The following is a 19,725-nucleotide window of genomic DNA, read 5'->3' as shown; positions in this document are numbered from 1 at the left end:
AAAAATTTAAAAGGAACCAAAGGGGCATCTTTTTCACGCAAAGGGTGGTGTGTGAGTGGAACGGGCTGCTAGAGGAATTGGTGGAGGCTGGTACAATTACAGCATTTAAAAGGCATCTGGATGGGTATATGAATAGGAAGGGTTTAGAGGGATATGGGCTATGTTAGGTTAGAATATCTGGTCAGCATGGAAGAGTTGGACTGAAGGATCTTTTTCCGTGCTGTACATCTAACTTTGACCGTTGTGCATGGTTGTCTCTAGTCTGGCAATGCCTACCTAGACAGTATTAAAATTTCATTTCAAAGGAGGATCATAAAAGGAGCACGATTTATTTTCACTTGCAAATTACATTATAACCGATTTATAATTGATCCTTGTATTTGAGCTGTTTAAATTAGGTTACTTAGTGTGGAAACAGGCCCTTAGGCCCAACAAGTCCACACCGACCTGCCGAAGCGCAACCCACCCAGACCCATTCCCCTACATTTACCCTTTCACCTAACACTACAGGCAATTTAGCATGGCCAATTCACCTAACCTGCACATTTTTGGACTGTGGGAGGAAACCAGCACAGACACTGGGAGAATGTGCAAACTCCACACAGTCAGTCACCTGAGACGGGAATTGAACCCAGGTCTCTGGTGCTGTGAGGCAGCAGTGCTAACCACTGTACTACCATGCCGCCCACTGTAGAGACCGAGAGCTTGTATAAAAACCTACGTTACTCCCCAGGAACGTCTTCCTGCAATAGATATATTGCACACTTCCCACTCATTCCCAAATCTCTGCCTGTCAAGTAGTTTCTCTGTCAATATGATCATTTTATTTGCTTCTGTGATATTCATAGGTGCAAAATTAAAATCCTTTCTTCCCATGTTTATGTTCGTTAAGAAGAATTGGGGAACAACATGTATTACTTTGGACTTTTCAGTAAAAGTGAGCAGGGACTTAAAAGCTGAAACGGTTTATGACTGTGGTTGCTTGTGACTTTGGTGTAGTGTTCTGAAATCATTTGTCTGCAGTGTTTGGGTGGATGATCGCTGGTAGAAATAGACCAAGAAATATTTGTTCGGTTTTTTTTTTGAAAAGGTTCACCTCACTTGTCTTGAATGGTATAATTAGTTCCATTTTGTGCATTTTTTTTGTATTTAAAACATTTACATTTTTGAAAGCAGTGTTTTGAGAAAATGTCTACATGCCTTTGCCCACAGAAGTCAAATCTTAGGTATTTGGAAGCTGCTGTGCATAGTTTGGGACTGTAAAGCAAAAACTACTGCCTGTTTTACGCAGATATAATGTTGCTGTATGCTGTTCCCAGTACAGAATTTCAATTCAAAAGATTTGTACATGGTAATTTAAATTCGCTGTTTTAAAATATCAACTTCTTTCGTTCAGTCGTTTGATGAAGCTCACCTGTGTGAAACTTTGAACAAGAACATAAATAAAGCAGGGTATCTAAAACCGACACCAGTTCAGAAACATGGGATACCAATTGTACTTTCTGGACGGGATTTGATGGCTTGTGCTCAAACAGGCTCTGGAAAAACAGTGAGTGTTGGAAAGTGATTTCAGTCCATTTTAGTCAACTCAAATGAATTACAAACTTAATCTTCATCACCTAAAGCATAATTCCAAATAATTACAGTTGTACATGTAATTAGATTTGTATTGAGGCATCCTTTAAACTAGGAAACAATAAAATATCTAACAGTCCTATTTCTGATGTAAATGTTCAATGCTAGCAGACAAATGACAGTTCCCTAGATTGTGAATATGACTGTCTGTCTGATCTGTGTTGCTAATGATCTTTGAGAGGCATTTGTGTTACAGTCTCTAATTTATTTTGTACCTGCACTTCTGTACTATTGGTATGTTTTTCCTTCTAAGCTACATACAATGCAGTTTTTAAAGGAATAGTGTCTGTGAGTACCTTTTTAGCTGCATTGAATATAAAGGGGTTAGAATCATAGAATCCCCACAGTGTGGAGAAAGGCAAGTATGCTGTTACCCTCTGAGAAGCATCCTGCCTCCACCCAGCCGACAGCCCATTCCTGTAACCCCACATTAACCATGGCTAATTCACTAGCCCTATGGGCAACTATGGGCAACTTTAGCGTGGCCAGTCCACCTAATCTGCACATCTTTGGATTGTGGGTGGAAACCAGAGCACCTGGTGGAAACCCACGCAGACATGGGGAGAATGTGCAAACTGCGTACAGTGTCCTGAGGCTGGAATCAAATCCAGGTCCTTGGCACTGAGGCAGTAGTGTGACCACTCAGCCACTATGCCACCAATTTTTTTTTTCTTGTTTCAGTTGCTCTTAAGCATTTTGTTTCATTTTGTCTAAAGTAACTACAGTCTTTGGTCATTAATCTGTTTTGTGCATTATCCCATGGCGAATGTTCTGAATTAAATGCATGTGCATTGTCAGACCAGCTTACTGGGCGATAAAAGGCTGAGGTATTTTCATCTGAGATGCAGGGATATGTTAATGTAGAAACATGGGAACAGGAAAATGGTAGTTGAGCCCCACAGACTTGCTGTTAATTTGAAATCCTGGCTAATCATTTAACTTGATCTCATTTTTCTATGCTGTTTCCATGTTCCTTTAGTATCTCGAACTGTATTAATTTCTATCTTGAGCATAATTCATGCCTGAACTTTTACAAAATAGAAGAATTCCTAAGATACAAACTCTGAATGAAGAATTTCCTCTTCTTCATCCCAAGTGGTTTGCCCATATTCAGAGACTGTCCACTGATTACAGACTCTTCAGCCAGAAAAACTTTTTGCATGCTTCTATGTCTAGGCTTTTTAAGAATTTTGTAAGGTTGTAATTTTTCTTTATCTGTGCTAGTAATGATCAGTGACTTCTTTATTGTCATTGTTACAGGCTGCGTTCCTGTTGCCCATAATAGAAATGCTACTGAGGGGAAATGCAGCATCCAGTCGATTTAAAGAACTACAAGAACCAGACGTTGTTATTGTAGCTCCAACACGTGAGCTGATCAATCAGATATATCTGGAAGCTAGGAAGTTTTCTTATGGGTAAATAAAGAAAACTTGTTTTTTTTTTAAATGAGGGTTTGCATTCTGCAAAGTATGTACATTTTGAATTTAAAGATTAACGTTTTAGATGTATGCTTTCTTTTTTGGTCAGCATGGAGCACTTCTTTAAAAAAAAAAGTGGTATAATTCCAATTTATGTCCCAATCAGACAGGTCCCATCCCTGATTGCATTCTTGATCTTTTTTTAATGTAACATCATAGTCTTTCAGTGAAATATAAACACACCGGTTCCAGATTTGGTTGTAACAGTGAAATAGAAGTTTATTATACCAAGGAGAGAAAGCTGAGTTTTTGTTTTCCCCATTTTATCTATCTACACATGGAACGATTTAAAAGATGTCAAACACCTGGCAAAACAAAAGTTCATACAAAATTTTTCTATATTGTGTTTTTCAATGTGTCAGGACTGTTGTGAGACCTGTTGTCGTCTATGGAGGAACAAGCACCGGCCATCAAATCCGTCAGGTTTTACAAGGCTGTAATATATTGTGTGGCACTCCAGGAAGACTTCTGGATATTATTTCTAAAGGAAAAGTAAGCTGTTGTTCATTGCATCCTAATAAACTATAATTTAAATTTACTGTTAAGGCCCAGGGTTTTGCCAACATTGTGGTTTTAATAATCTCGAGATATTCAACACAATTGTTTGGATATTCATGCATTGCAAAATTTAATAGACAACTTCAGAATTTCTTGAGGAAACTAGATCTTCCAGCCTTAAATTTCTCTGAAGGAATTGTGATTTCTTAGCCACAATTCTTAGCCAATTGCATAGCATATCATTATATGCTGAGGAAATAAATATGTGCCATAAAACGGGTAATGTTGGAAATATTTGAGGCTACCATGAAATCTGAAAGCATGCTAAGTGTGTCTGTTGTTATACAGGCACAAATTGAGAATTCTTTAACAGATGAAGCAAAAGAATAAATGACTATTTTCTTGAGTAGAAGGCAGTGACAAGTTTGCTGCTGCAGATATTAGGGTTCAGGATTCAGTTATTCACAATGCATAACAATTTGGATGAGGAAATAGTCCAATGTTCCCAAAAGTGTTGAGTGTTAATAGCACGGATATACAGAAGCTTCATGGTGGTTTTAGATAAGTTGGTTGAGTGGGTAAATGCATGGTAGATGCAGCATAATGCAGATAAGTAAAATTGTTTACATGAACAGTGGTGATAGATTGGAAACAATTGATTTTTGCAAAGGATATCCTTGTGCACTCATCACTGAAAGAAAGCCTGCAGATATGGTGAAATGGTATGTTGGCCTTCATTGCAAGAGCATGAGAGTATCGGAGCAAGAAGCCTTACTACACTTGTATAGGGCCTTAGAGGGATGACACCTTGAGTGTTTTGTGCAGTTTTTTTTAAGTCTTAAAAAAAGGCATACTTGGCAGAGAAAGAATACTTGAAGGTTCACCTATTTATTCCTGGAATGGCAGAATGGTGAGCACTGCTGTCTGTGTCAGGGACCTGGGTTCAGTTCCAGTCTCAGGCAACTGTGCAAGCTCCACAGTGGCGTTCTCTCAATCTGTGTATGTTTCGTTCAGATGCTCTGGTTTCCTCCCACAGTCCAAAGATGTGCTGCTTAGCAGAATTAGCCATGGAAAATTAAGGGTTGCAGGGACAGGGTGGGGTGAGTCTGGGTGGGATGCTCTTTGGAAGACCAGTGTGGACTTGTTGGGTCGAATGGCCTGTATCCACACTGTAGGGATTCTGATTGTATGAACTGTCCTACAAGGAAAGATTAGGTGGATTGGACCGATATTCACTAGAGTTTGGAAGAATGAGAGGGAATCTCATTGACAAGCATTTTTCTGACCGGGCTAGACAAACTGCTTCTGACATAATGCTTCCCGTGCCTGAGGTCCAGAACAAGGGCCATTGTCTTGGGATATGTAGTAGGCCATTTTGGATTGATAAGAGGTTTCTTCAGTCACTGTGCTGAACCTGTGAAAATCTCTCTCCAATAGGCTATGGAGGTGAAATCACTGATTAAATATAAAAAATATAGTTTTCTAGAGAATATCTGTATCAATCTATGTAGAGAGAGCGAGCAAGACTGTGGCATTGAGGGGGAGGATTAGCCACGAACATGAGGAGTGGTGGAGTAGGTTGAGTGGTCTATTCCAGTTTTCAACTTTCTATGAAACCCCTTCCATTTAACCAATATTTGTGAAAAGAGGAAAGCAAGCCTAACCCTTCAGACTAAAAATGGTAATTTAGATTTTCTGCATAGACACTGCCAGACCCGAAAAGATTTTCCAGTATCCACAGTGTTTTGCTTTTAGAAACAATGTTGTCTAATGGGCAAGAAGTAAACCAATATAAAGAACTACTGACTCTGAGGGACAGCATTGTTCATTATTCTGTCTCTGGATAATGAGTGACAATGATTTACATTTGTTGACTATTTAGGATATATCTTGCATAAAGCAGGAGTGCTGGTAAGCTGCTGGAATGTGCAACCAGTACACACCTTCCTTATGATGAATTTGATAAACACCTGTCTATTCTAGGGTGTAGGTTTGCTCCTGAACTGTAGGTTTGATATCCAGACGTTTCATTATTTGGCTAGGTGACATCATCAGTGCCGACCTCCAAGTGAAGCACTTGGAGGTCGCCACTGATGATGTTACCTAGCCAGGTAATGAAACGTCTGAATATCAAACCTACAGCTCAGCGAGCAAACCTACACCCTAAACCTCAACCTGAGCTACAAACCTTGCACCTGCCTATTCTGTTGACACAAACTGAAAATTGTGGCACTTCTGCAAATGTTGGGCAACTTGATTTTTTGCTGAATAATTGCCCAGCCTCTAAAGGCTAAGGTGTGTGTTAGAGCTTTTCCAATTAAATGTCTCTTTAATTCAGTGCCTGTTATTCCCCTCATCACTTGTGGTTAACCTCAAAATTGAGCTGCCATTGTGTGAATGTTATGATTCTGGTGCAACTACTGTTAAAATTGACCACTTTTCAAAAATGATTTATAGGTTGGACTTGGTAAGGTGCAGTACTTGGTATTAGATGAAGCAGACCGTATGCTTGATATGGGATTTGAACCAGACATGCGAAAACTAGTCGACTCCTTTGATATGCCACCTAAACAAAACCGCCAGACTTTGATGTTCAGTGCCACCTTTCCTGAAGAAATTCAAAGGTAATTTGAAATACCAGTGTTTATCGAAATCTATGTAGGATCTTATTTACTTTTAAAGTTTGTTCATGCTTAAGATCAATACAAACTGATCATGGCAAGGATAAAATGGTCTTAAGCAAATTACTTGTCCCAAATAAAGTTAGTTTTCTGTAGTCTTGGCTTAGAAACAGTCCCTTCAGTATGTAAATGGAAGATTTAAAAGCCATCTGTTGTCTAAATTCCAATCCTAACCCAAAAGAAATCTTAGATTTTGAGGCAGATGGATACAACTGAGAGAAGATAGGAATTTCTGTTCAAACAATAAACATTTTGGACTGTTTAATTTTCCGTTATACTTTGGTTCAAAAGCAAACTGCAAATAGACAGTTAGTTATTTAAATTTGTCAATCTGCAGCAAGTGTATGGGCATTTTTTAATTGAGTTTGCATAATCAAGAGAATGGAGTAGATTGTTGAGAAAGTTGAAGTCTAAATTAGTTTGCAGATTGCACACTTGAAAAATAATGAATATATTGTATTGTAATTTAATACAATATAGATTGAGAAAATAAGGGCACAGTTATAGTAATGTTAATTGTATATGTCTGCTGGTTCTCTTGTTAAATTCAGTTCCAGATTAAGGATGCAGCAAGTGGTTATGATTTGAAATACCTAGAAAGTCATGGAAATTTGATTCAATGGTGAAGGTCAATTTGTAGTGCTATAGTGGAATTAATTGAAAAGCCAGTTGTCACATGGTGGGTTAAATAGCTGTCTCATGCTGCTATGAATGTATAACTCTATATAGCGTTCTTGTGTAGGATAGATCCAATAGTGACCGCTTTTATGATAAAACAAAGTTCAAACATTTAATACAAATAATCAAAATCCAAAAGAGCTAAGACATGCTTGAAAATATGAAGTACAGCATGAAAAATGTTCGACTTTATTTGACTTTTTAGTTTTCCATAATTACTATTATATGAGCATCCCACAGTCCTTCATGGGCAAGAAGGTCATTTATGTAGTTCCAGTTCATCTCATACAAATGAATTTTTGGGGATATGTTGCTGTGCACAGCCTGCATATGCCCAAACTCATGGAAATAACTGCTAACATTTTCCAGTCCAACTGGCTCTGATGCCCTGGTAAACCTGCATTGTTCACTTTTACATGCAAATGGTATAAAACTCTGCAGTCATGTCAGTTAAAGGGACTAATCACCTGATTACAGACACAGTTTCGCATTTTATGGACAAAAATAAAAATTGCTGGAAAAACAGGTCTGGCAGCATCTATGGAGAGAAAGTAGAGTTAACATTTTGTTTCGAGTGACCCTTAGAACTGACCCTTCCGCTGTTTTATACTCAATCTGCCATTGATGTCTTCATCTGAGCTCTCGAGAGACCTGAGAAATGAGCCATCAACTTTTAGCTTGGCTGAGTCCACTTCGCGCTCAGATGACTTAACATGAGCCCAGTTTCGTAGTATCTGCGAAGTTAGCTGAGGGTGACTGATCAAGTGATTTGTCTTCATTCTTGCTATGCTTTTACTCGCTGTCTTCCTCCTTGTGCTTTTAGAAGTGTACAGCACTGTACAAGCCCTTTGCCCCTCGATGTTGTGCCCGCCTTTTAGCCGACTAAGTTCACATTAACCTACATCATCTTCCTAGTACTATCTTCCATGTGCCTATTCGAGAGTCACTTAAATGCTGACAGTGCATTCCACACACCCACCACTCTATATAAAGAACCTACTTCTGACATCTTCCTGAAACCTTTCTCCAGTTACCTTAAAATTATGCTGCCTCATTAGACATTTCCCCCCGGGAAAACATATCTGGCTATATACTCTATCTATGCCTATCAATATCTTGTACACCTCTATCAAATCACCCCTCAATCATCTTTGCTCCAATGAGAAAAGCCCTGGCTCCCTCAACCTTTCTTCATGCCCTCCAGTCCAGGCAGCTTCCTGGTAAATCTCCTCTGCATCCTTTCTAAAGCTTCCTCAGCTTTCCTATAATGATAACTGAACACAATATTCCAAATGTGGTCTAACCAGGGCTCTATAGAGCTGCAACATAACCTCACAGCTCTTAATCTCCCTGCTAATGAAAGCCAACACACTATATGCCTTCTTAACAAGCCTAAAACTTTGGCAACTTTGAGGGATCTATGGGCATGGAACCCAAGATTCCTCCGTTCCTTCACACTGCCAAGAATCCTGCCTTTAACCCTGTGTTCGGCATTCGAATTCGACTATCCAAAATGAATCACTTCACACTTTTCCAGGGTGAACTCCATCTGCCACTCATGAGCCCAGTTCTGCATCCTGTCAATGTCCCGTTGCAACCAACAACAGCCCTCCACACTATCCATAACTCCAGCAACCTTTGTGTCATTGGCAAACTTGCTAATCCGCCCTTCTACTTCCTCATCCAAGTAATTTATAAAAATCACATCGGTCGCAGAACCAATCCTTGTGGAACACCACTGGTCACTGAGCTCCATGCTGAATATTTTCATCTACCACCACTCTGTCTTCTGTGGGCCAGCCAATTCTGTATCCAGACAGATTTCCTTGTATTCCATGCCTCCTTACTTTGTGAATGAATGTACTATGGGGAACCTCATCAAACTCCTTGCTAAAATCCATGTACACGGCATCCACTGCTCTACCTTCTTCACCATGTTTTGTCACATTATCAAAGAATTCCATAAGGTTTGTGAGGCATGCCTTGCCCCTCACAGCCATCTTGACGATCTCTAATCAAGCTCTGATTTTCCAAGTAATCATAAATCCTGTCTCTCTGAATCCCCTCCAATACTTTTCCCCATCACAGACGTAAGACTGACTGGTCTGTAATTTCAAGCAATCTCTTCCCTCGCTTCCTGCAGTAACCTAGGGGTATATCCTGTCCGGCTCAGGGGATTCATCTATTCTTACGTTTTATAAAATTTTTGGCACATCCTCCTTCCTAGCATCAACCTACATATCATTCTGTTTCTTGCTGTCCTCAGAAATGTCAAAGTCCCTCTCAGCAGTGAATACTGATGTAAAGTATTCATTAAGGATCTCCCATCTTCCTCTGACTTGAGGAGCAAGTTCCCTCCACTGTCCTTGACTGTCCACTGTCCACTACCCTCACTTTGGCCATCCTCTTGTTCCTCACTTAAGTGTAGAACACCTAAGGGTTTTCTTTAGTCCAACTGCTAACACATTTTCATGACTCCTTCTAACTCTCCTAAGTCCATTCTTCAATTCCTTCCTGGCTACCTTGTAACCCTTGATCTGATCTTTGCCTCTTCAACCTTGGGTAAGCTTCCTACTTCCTGTTGACTAATGTTCCACATCTCTTATCACCCAAGGTTCTTTTAATCTACCATCCCTTCCTTGCGTCTGTGCAGGACAGGTTTGTCCCACTATCAGCAGGTGCTTCCTAAGCAATCTCCATATTTCTGTTGTGCATTTCCCTGAGGACATCTTCCCAATTTAGGCACCCCAGTTCCTGCCTAATAGCATTGTAATTCCCTCTCCCCCAGTTAAATATTTTACCATACCATCTACACCTATCCCTCTCCATGAGTGTAGAAGATGTCATGGAGCTGTCATCTCCCACTGAGATCTGACACTTGGCATGGTTCGTTGCCAGCACCAAATCCTATATGGCCTCCCCTCTAGTTGACCTATCTACATATTGCATCAGGAATCCTTCCTGGACGCACGTGACAAACTGGTCTATTCAAACTATTTGAACTAAGTAGGTTACAATCAATATTAGGGAAGTTGAAGTCATTCATGTCAACAACCCTGTTATTTCTGCACCTTTCCAAAATCTGCCTCCCAATCTCCTTGAAGTTCACCAGGAAGAGGTATTAGAAATACTGCAGAGTCTGCAAATAGACAAGTCACCTGGGCTGGATGGGAATCTATCCTAGGATCCTCTGGTAAGCAAGGGAAGAGATTGTCGAGTCTTTGGCATTGATCTTCAAATCATCATTGTCTACAGGAATAGTCCTGAGGACTGGAGGATGGCAAATGTGGTTCCCTTGTTCAAAAAGGGTAGTAGAGACAACCCTGGTAATTACAGACCAGTCAGTCTCACTTCAGTTGTTGGAAAAGGTTATAAGAGATAGGATTTATAACCATCTAGAAAAGAATAATCTGATCAGGGACAGTCAGCACGGTTTTGTGAAGGGTAGGTCGTGCCTAACGAATCTTATTGAGTTTTTTGACAAAGTGACCAAACAGGTAGATGAGAGTAAACCGGTTGATGTGGCGTATATAGATTTCAGCAAGGCATTCGCTAAGGTTCCTCACAGTAGGCTATTATACAAAATGTGGAGGAATGGGATTGTGGGAGACATAGCAGTTTGGATCAGTAATTGGCTTGCTGAAAGAAAACAGTGGGTTGTAGTTGATGGAACATGTTCATCTCGGTGTCCAGTTACTAGCGGCATACCGCAAGGGTCGGTGTTGGGTCCACTGTTGTTCGTCATTTTTATAAATGACCTGGATGAGGGCTTAGAAGGGTGGGTTAGTAAATCAGGTCGGTGGAGTTGTGGATAATGACGAAGGATGTAGTAGGTTGCAGAGAGACATAGGATGCAGAGCTGGGCTGAGAGGTGGCAAATGGAATTTAATGTGGACACTTTGGACGGAGTAATCAGAATGCAAAGTACTGGGCTAATGGTAAGATTTTTGGGAGTGCAGATGAGCAGAGAGATCTCTGTGTCCATGTACACAGATCCCTGAAAGTTGCCACCCTGGTTGACAGGGTTTTTAAGGAGGCATACAGTGTTTTGGCCTTTATTAATAGAGGGATTGAGTTCCGGAACCAGGAGGTTATGCTGCCGCTGTACAAAGCTCTGGTATGGCCACACTTGGGAGTATTGTGTACAGTTCTGGTCACCGCATTATAAGAAGAATGTGGAAGCTTTGGAACGGGTGCAGAGGAGATTTACTAGGACGTTGCCTGGTATGGAAGGAATGTCTTACGAGGAAAGGCTGAGGGCCATGAGGCTGTTCTCGTTGGAGAGAAGGTTGAGAGGTGACTTAATAGAGACATACAAGATAATCAGAGGGTTAGATAGGGTGGACAGGGAGAGCCTTTTTCCAAGTATGGGGATGGCAAACATGAGGGGGGACAACTTTAAAGTGAGGGGAGATAGGTATAAGACAGATGTCAGAGGTAGTTTCTTTACTCAGAGTAGTAAGGGTATGGAATGCTTTGCCTGCAACGGTAGTCGATTCGCCAAGTTTAAGTGCTTTCAGGTTGTCATTGGGCAGGCATATGAATGTACATGGAATAGTGTAGTTGGGATGGGCTTCAGATCAGTATAACAGGGCGGCGCAACATCGAGGGCCGAAGAGCCTGTATGCACTGTAATGTTCTATGTCTCTGTTGCTATTGGGGAGCATGTAGAAAGCTTCCAATAAAATGACTGCTCCTTTGCTGTTTCTGATTTCTAACCATACCGACTCTATGACAAACCCTCCTCAACAATCTCCTTTTCTGCAGCTGTGATACAATCCCTGATTAGCAATCCTCCTCCTCCTCCTCCTCCTCGTCATCGTCATCGTCATCGTCATCATTCATCTCTATCACGCATCCTCCGTGTTCCCCCCCCCATCCCTATTCCTTTGAAACCTCTAAACCCTGGAACATCCAACAATCAGTTCTGCCCATGTGATACCAAAGTCTCTGTAATGGCCACAACATCAGAGCCTGGATCGGTACTTAGAAGCAAGTTCATCACCCTTAATCCTGATACTACTTGCATTAAAATAGACACACTTCAGCCCATCACACTGACTGCACCGTTGCCCTATCAAGTGCCTATCCTTCCTCATAACTCTGTGCATGCTGTATCTGCCTATTCACTACCTACTCCATCATCTAATCCATAGCTCAGGTTCCCAAGCCCTGCAAATCGTTTAAACCCTCACTAAGAGCTCTTGCAAACTTCCTGCCCAGGATATTGATGCCCTTCCAGTTGAAGTGCATCCTGTCCTCCTTGTACAGGCCCCACCTTCCCCAGAAGATATCCCAATGAAGCCCGCCCTCCCTCCCTACACCAGCCCTGCAGCCATGTGTTCGTGTGCATTTGTTCTCTTTTCCTAGTCTCCCTAGCACGTGGCACCGGTAGCAATCCTGAAATTTACTACTCTACTTGTCCTCCTTCTAGCTTCCAACCTAACTCCCCATATCCTCTTTTCAGGTCCCCCTCTCTTTCCCTACCTATTTCATTGGTACATGTGTACCACAACTTCTGGGTGCTCTCCCTCCCCCTTAAGAATCCGGTAGACTCAATCTGTGGCAAACCTGAACCTGGCACATGGGAGGCGACACATCATTCTGGAATCTCACTTGCAATCACAAGCTCCTATCTCTCCCTCCCTCAATTGAATCACCTATTGCTCTCATGTTCTCCCCGCTTCCCTTGTGAGCCAAAGGGCAAGGCTCAGTTGCAGAAACATGGCCACTAGCTTTGTCTTGGGTGAGATGGCAGTTCTTTGCCTGAAAGCGGAATCTCAGGTGGTGAAGTGGGTTGAGTGTAAAGTAAGAGGCTGAAGGTCAAAGTATCAGCAACTTGTTTTACCATCCTAAAAATATTACTATAATTTAGGAGTCGAAAAGAGGCACAAGGCGATGAGATGCCATTACCTCATCGCTCTTGCTGTAGTAGTATATGATGGGCAATCTCATGGCTTGCATCATGGTTGGAACTATTTGCCCAGTATTGGAAGCACTTATGTTCCTGCCAGTTTTATTGTGACTGCTTCTATTCTATATGCTACCTCAGGCTTAAATAAAGAGCGTTGAGAATGTTAGTGGTTGTGTAGTGCTGTGCTAGGTGATATGTGCCAAGAATGAACAGCTTGAAGTGTGCTGAGATGCTAAGAAGTGGGTGTGAGGATGGCAGCACTTAATTAAGTGGAGATGATGTATCTGAATATTAGCCCTGATTTTTGGGGACCTGGGACTGCTGCTGTGTGAGGTGCATTGAGCATAAAGAGGTTGGTGTAAGGATGAATTGCAGTGTAAAGACCCTGAAGCAGCATGTGTTCATGTGCAGCAGGTCCTGGATAGCATGCAGCCTTTCGTTGATAAGTGGCAAGTATCCTTCATCTCAGGCAATGGCTACCTACCCATGACTTTTGATTGCATTACCATTGCTGAATTGTGGGAGGTTACCATAAATCAGAAACTCATGACTGGCCTTTTTCAAGTTCTGTGGCTACAAGAGTAGGTCAGAGAGGTTGGGAACCCTGCAGCGAGTAACCCGCTAATGTTTATCCTTCATAACCGTGGCACAAAGCAGGAGTGTGATGGAATACTGTTTTCTCGGATGGGTGCAAGTTTAAAAGTGTTTGAAGGCTGTCACTAATCAGGACCAAGGGGCCTACTTCTAAAATGGAAATTACTGGAGAAATTCTGGTCTGGCAGCATCTGTGGGAAGAAAGCAGAGTTATTGTTTCTAGTCCAGTGACTTCAGAACTGTTGCTTCAATCTCCAGCATCAGCAATTTTTTGTTTTATCCAAGGGACCTGCTTGATTGGTATTCTTTCATTCTCTCTCCCACCACCACCACTATTGGCTTCAATGTAGATCACTTACAAGATGCACTGCAGTGATTCGCCCAGAGCAACACAAATGCTAAGTCTGTGACCCCAGCCATCTCGAAAGACAAGGGTAGTAAATGCATGGGAACACTAACTGCAAACTTCCCTCTGAACCACGCAGTCCTGACTTGGAACTGTTATCGATGTTCATTCACTGTCATTGGGTCAAATGAACCAGTTCTGAGGAATGGTCACTGAACTTGAAGCATTAACTTTGATTTCTGTTCACAGATGTTGCCAGACCTGCTGAGCTGTCACAGCAGCTTCTGACTTTATTCCAAAAGATAATTTTGCAAGCTGATGCATCAGGGTGGAAGGTGATGATCAAGTTATTTAACTTGGACTTGATGTGAAGTGGTAACATTTTGCAGTGAGTGTGAGAGGTATTGCATAACCAGCAATACTTGGAAGGTGCCTGAAAATTAGATAACTGGAACCTTTTACCCACTTCGTTATTCACTATACTGCTGCATAGTTAGATGGAAACCAAATTTTGAGTTTCTTTCTGCTTAAGTAATAGTTCAGTGGGAATATGAATTTGGAATAATGCTCAGAACAGCTTCTTGACTCAGTATTTTAGAACAGATTTAAATGAAACTGTAACTTGTCCAAAACCAAATCATATAATTTGTTTTTAGTGTCAGTCAAGAGGAAAGTGATGCATAATCTTAAATTTATTTAAATTGGCCTCTTAATTGCAACTTGAGATGTCAGGATTTGACCCAGTTTTAGAAATTTGAAGCTACTAACTCTATGAATTGAGATAAAACTGGTTTATTGTGCATTATACTGCAGATTTCTTCATGCACAGCCTCATGTTCATAAGTGTAGAAGTATCTGAAAGCAACACTAAGCAAGGAGCAAACAAGTATCTTGATCATCTGCCTGACTTGTAACTGGTCATCATCACACAGCATTAGTCTAGTGTCTGTGCCAGCTGTTTGAAAGCACAATCCAATTAGTCAGCTTTTCTCAAGAGCCCTGCAAATTTAGATAGTTAGACATGAACTGGTTTCCATTGCCTTTCTAGATTTAAAAAACTCAGTTTACATGAGTTTTTTTAAAAAAAATGTTTCTCCCTTCTCTCTCGCAATTTTTTTGGGCCTAACATTTTGACCTCTGGTTACTTACACCCTTTTGCCAGTGTAAACAGGTTTCTCCTTTGGCTTGTCAAAGTCTGCTGAAATTTTGAACATTGCCTTGCATTTTTATTCTTTTATACTCTTGAGAGTGTAATCTCTCCACATCTGTAAGCTTATTTACATTTATCTTGTGACTAAAATTAGTTGTGAAACCTGATATTGATTTGGTTGTAAATAGTGAAATTCAAACCAGTCTGAACATTTAGTTTTTTTGTTTTTTGACTTTATTCTTGAAGGTTAGCTGCAGACTTCATGAAGAATGATTATTTGTTCCTTGCTGTTGGTCAAGTAGGAGGTGCTTGTGGTGATGTCCAGCAATCCATACTACAAGTTGACCAGTATTCCAAAAGGAACAAATTGGTTGAAATCCTCACTAACATAGGTAAGAGTGGTTTTACTTCTATCAAGGAAAAATAATCTCTCCATAAACACATGTGAACATTTTTAAAATAGAAAATTGCTCTTTTGTTAGCAGCTGGCAAGGATACATAGTACTTTGCATAAGTACAATAATTCAAGCCCTGTCTCCAGAGAAATAGGAGCAGTAGTTATGTTGGTATTCAGGACTAAAAATGGAAGCTTGCTTGGCTTTTGTTCCTCTCACTAACAGAGTCAGATATTGTATTGTAAATCAACTTGCAATGATGGACTTAGGGCTGGATTTCAAGTTCACTTGTGAATTTGATTCAAGGCACGAGGACTCGAGATCCAGCAGGTGCTCAGTCTGTCTGCAGCTGCCTTATTACACAGCAGTTCGAGTAATGTTTGGTGACTTCACTCGTGGATGATGTGGGCAACTCATTGTTCTCTTGAGGGCCTCAGTCTTCCATTGCCCCCTCTCCTGTCACTGTTCAATCCTAATGTCCAGCAGGTCAGGGGTGGGAAGAATTGGATCTCTCCTTAATTGAATCACTGGGCACATCAGAGGCTCATTTCACCCCACATCTTGCTCTCCATTCTAACCATCTTTGTATTAACAGGCAATTTGGCACCCATTTGAGTCCAAACTATTCCTAAAAGATCCAACATGATAATGCAACAGAGTTGGAGAGCTGTGTCCCAACACCGCTCTGAGGACTACTTCTCTGATCTGGAAGTCCATTAACAGCTAACTGGCTGTCAGCACCCTCTGACACGAAGAGTTGGCTAGAGCAGAATCCAGTGACTTGTATAATCATGGAGTCTGTGGACTGAATTATAGGATGATTTTTGTTGTCACTAGATGGTTTGTTACTCTTTTGGTATGTAAGAGTGGTTCCTTATAAGCAGTGTTTTGCAGGTATTGAACGAACTATGGTTTTTGTCGATACCAAACGAAAGGCTGACTTTCTTGCTACTTTTCTGTGTCAAGAAAAGTTCCCAACGACAAGTATACATGGGTAAGTTTAATTGCTTTTTGCATTAATTGTTAATGTTTCTTCAGACTTCTTGCCCACTCTGTTAGAATCCTGGTCATTTTTGATTGGTGAGAGATGGAAGCTTTTGATTTGGTGCAAGTATTTTGTTAACTACTTTTTTAAGCTGTTTTTGTAATCAACTTTTTCAGTGATGTTACTGCACACCTCTGGAGCAGGTAGGACAACCTAGGTCTTCTGGTTCAGGGGTGGGGATCTTACCATTGCCACAAGAGGGCACTGACTTTTTTTTTTAAGTGATTTGCTTTGGTTAACCTGCTGAAAGTAATGATTAACATCTGTGAAAATTTGGGCAAGCAATGGTTTCTTTACAACACCTGCATAGGTTGGGCTTAAATACCAACGTAGTGCAGTATACAGTCACATTTTCATAGTCAGTTCAATTTGTGCAAAATTAATATAGCTAAAAGGCTAATCACATATGACTTTGTATAACAATCAAACAAAGATTATCTTGATCAAAAAGAATCCGTTCTAAAGAAGGGTCACTGGACCCAATACGTTAACTCTGACTTCTCTCCATAGTTGCTGACAGACCTGCTGGGCTTTACCAGCAATTTGATTTTTGTCTGATTTCCAGCATCTGCAACCCCTTTGGTTTTTAATCCTGATCCTTCCTGAAGGAATATATGAAGCCTTTTTCAAAAGGTGCCTGGGTGGTGACCTGACATTCTTTTTTCATTTGTGTGTGACTAGTTCTTTTACGTGTGAGTGAACTGCATCTTTGAAATTGAAAAGTAACTTGCATGATGCCTTCAGGTTTGCTGTGCGCGCACATGCAGCTTGTAGATGACACTAGAAAATATAGTTGGGAAGGTGCATAGTCAGACTGACTAAGTATGTAGAGGACAGGCTAAATGAGAGTGCATTGTCAAACTTCTGCACAAAGGAAAAAGGTGGGATTATGCATTTGGTCAGGAAGAATAGAGAAACTGAATGTTCTTTAAGTGGGGAAAGAGTGCAGAATGCTGCAGCATGGAGGGATTTGGAGGTCCTTCTGCATAAATTGCAACAAACTAGCATCCAAGTTTAGGTAGCAGGGAAGGCAAATGCTATGTTGGCATTTATTAAATGGAGTGGAATATAAAAATAAGGAAGCCTGAATAAAATTATACAAGGCACTGGTCAGACCAGCTTGGATGATTTTGGTCCCCTTCTCGAAGGAAAGATTTTTTTTTGCCTATTGCCAAAAATGTGCTCATTTTTGACTATATTGCATGTAAAAGTAATGTTTCTGGTAGAGTATTTGTATAATTGTTTCTGTGAGCTTTAACACACTGTTATTTGTAAAGTTTAAACTGAGTTCCAGTTTCAAAAACATAATTTTTTTTTAAAGATGTAATAACCATCAAGGTGGGGTGAACTCACCTGCGACAGTTTTGTTGTTTGAGATCTTTCTTTCTTTGTTTTTGACAATATTTGGCAAGAGGAAGCGGAGACATTTTTAGTTTCTTTTGCAGCAGTAGCAGCCATCATTCCACTTCTGGAATGAGTGCAGCTCTGTACCATCCAGAGCAAAAGAGTGCATGGTTGGTGCACTATTTTCTACTTTAACATTTCAGTCTCTCCATCCCATGTGCACAGCAGTATATCAGGCTGCTTCAACACCTTCCAAAACCACAACATCTTTCATTGCTTCACTGATCATTTAAGACTATCAGACGAATGAGATGGTGGTAGCTCCACTGAACTAATAATCCAAAGGTTGATGGAAATGCTAAGGAGGTGCAGGTTCAAATACAACCTTGGCAGTTGGTGAGATTGAAATGCATTTGGAATTAAAAGCAGTGGAGGACATGCAAAATTTCTTTTGGGAAAATATCTGGTTCACTAATACTACTTTGAGAACAAAAGGTATTGTTCTTACCTGGTCTGGCCTACATTTGACTCCAGACGCGGGCAATATGATGAGCAGTTGAGTGTGTGTTGCTGGAAAAGCACAGCAGGTCAGGCAGCATCCGAGGAGCAGAAAAATCAGGCTCCAGCCTGAAATGTCGATTTTCCTGCTCCTCTGATGCTGCCTGACCTGCTGTGCTTTTCCAGCAACACACTCAACTCTGGTCTCCAGCATCGTCAGACCTCACCAATATGGTTAGCACTTTACTGCCCTCTGGTATGAAATAACAAGCCACTCTGTTTAATTAAGGATGGGAAATTAAATATTCCCCTTACAAGCAATGACCAATACGCATGAGAGAATTATTTCTAACAAAGATGATAGATCGGAGGAGTAGTTGGCTGAATTTATTTGTCCTTTTGTTTTTTGTAAACAGGATATACCCTAGGAAATTTTGCACATTTAGTTGGATGCCGATAGAGTAATCATTCTAGAGCAGCTTGGTTAGGTTGTATTCCGTTCTGAAGTATAACTGTTCAGTGCTTCTGATGAGTTGTTATCAAGAGCCATGGCTGTTTCCAGGGCCTTCACCTATTCTTGGGAGTGCAGAGTGAATTGAATTCACAGAATCCCAAGTATTATGGTGCTGAATGAAGTCACTATGTCCATTTGTGCCTGGGCTGGCTTGTTAAATGACCATCATTGATTCACTCATGCCAGTCTTCTTTTGCACATTGGGTGAAAGTAATGCTTGAGTGACTATTCTTAACTGTTGAAAGAAACTCTATGATATGAAATTAAGATGGAAGCATATCAATATCAGATTGCTGTACCTGAGGGTTGTGAAACAGGTGATGAAGAATGAGTTGATATTTAAAGCTGCCCAGATTTAGTTATTGCTTGAGTTCATACCAAATCTTTTCAACAAAACAAAGTTCCCTTATTTGGACAAAAAATACTGCAAATTTGAAAAAAGAACAAAGTTTTGAGAATGGTTAGCATGGTTGGCAACATCTGTGGAGGGAGAGATACAACTGTTTACTTAAATAAATATTTAACTTAGTTTCTCTCCTTTCATTGCTGCTGAACCTGCTGTTATAGTTCTAATATTTTCTGTTTTTATCCCTTCATTTGGGAATGATTTTTGGCCAAATCTAATTTGGCAAAGTGGTGGAAGAATTGTTTGACTAAAGCTTTAAACAATTGAACCATGTTTTTGATGAACATTGGACATTGAAGTTTCATTAAAATGACAGGTCCTCACTTTCTCCCTCTGCAGGAGTGGTCTTATGAGTTTTGAGGCACTGAAGATCATAACTGATCTTCTCTTGTTTCATTTATATTCAGAAGTTGAGCTAACATTGCATATATGGGAACTAGTGGAAGATTCCACGTGTAAAATTCCACATGGAGCTACTTTATTTGACTAATGCTTTGAACGTACTAAAATAATTCAAGAACTGCTGAACTTCCTTTGAGTTAATACCAG

At 40.6% G+C, this 19,725-nt stretch overlaps 1 protein-coding gene across 5 annotated transcripts in view; it reads left to right on the top strand.

Moving 5' to 3' along the window:
- ddx4 (DEAD (Asp-Glu-Ala-Asp) box polypeptide 4) overlaps positions 1 to 19,725 on the top strand; it is a 95,872-nt gene that overhangs the window by 66,220 nt on the left and 9,927 nt on the right. For all 5 annotated transcript variants that reach the window (XM_043688816.2, XM_087989053.1, XM_043688756.2 and 2 more), the window contains 6 exons: positions 1,397 to 1,549; positions 2,896 to 3,050; positions 3,476 to 3,605; positions 6,069 to 6,235; positions 15,221 to 15,366; positions 16,264 to 16,363. In XM_043688816.2, coding sequence (XP_043544751.1) covers positions 1,397 to 1,549; positions 2,896 to 3,050; positions 3,476 to 3,605; positions 6,069 to 6,235; positions 15,221 to 15,366; positions 16,264 to 16,363 — 851 coding nt within the window. The remainder of the gene's footprint in view (positions 1 to 1,396; positions 1,550 to 2,895; positions 3,051 to 3,475; positions 3,606 to 6,068; positions 6,236 to 15,220; positions 15,367 to 16,263; positions 16,364 to 19,725) is intronic.

The sequence above is a fragment of the Chiloscyllium plagiosum genome, unplaced genomic scaffold (assembly GCF_037043375.1).
Source record: "Chiloscyllium plagiosum isolate Xiang-an unplaced genomic scaffold, Cpla_swu_hap1 HiC_scaffold_1, whole genome shotgun sequence".
NCBI lineage: Eukaryota > Metazoa > Chordata > Chondrichthyes > Orectolobiformes > Hemiscylliidae > Chiloscyllium > Chiloscyllium plagiosum.
This window is presented reverse-complemented; position numbering and strand designations above follow the sequence as displayed.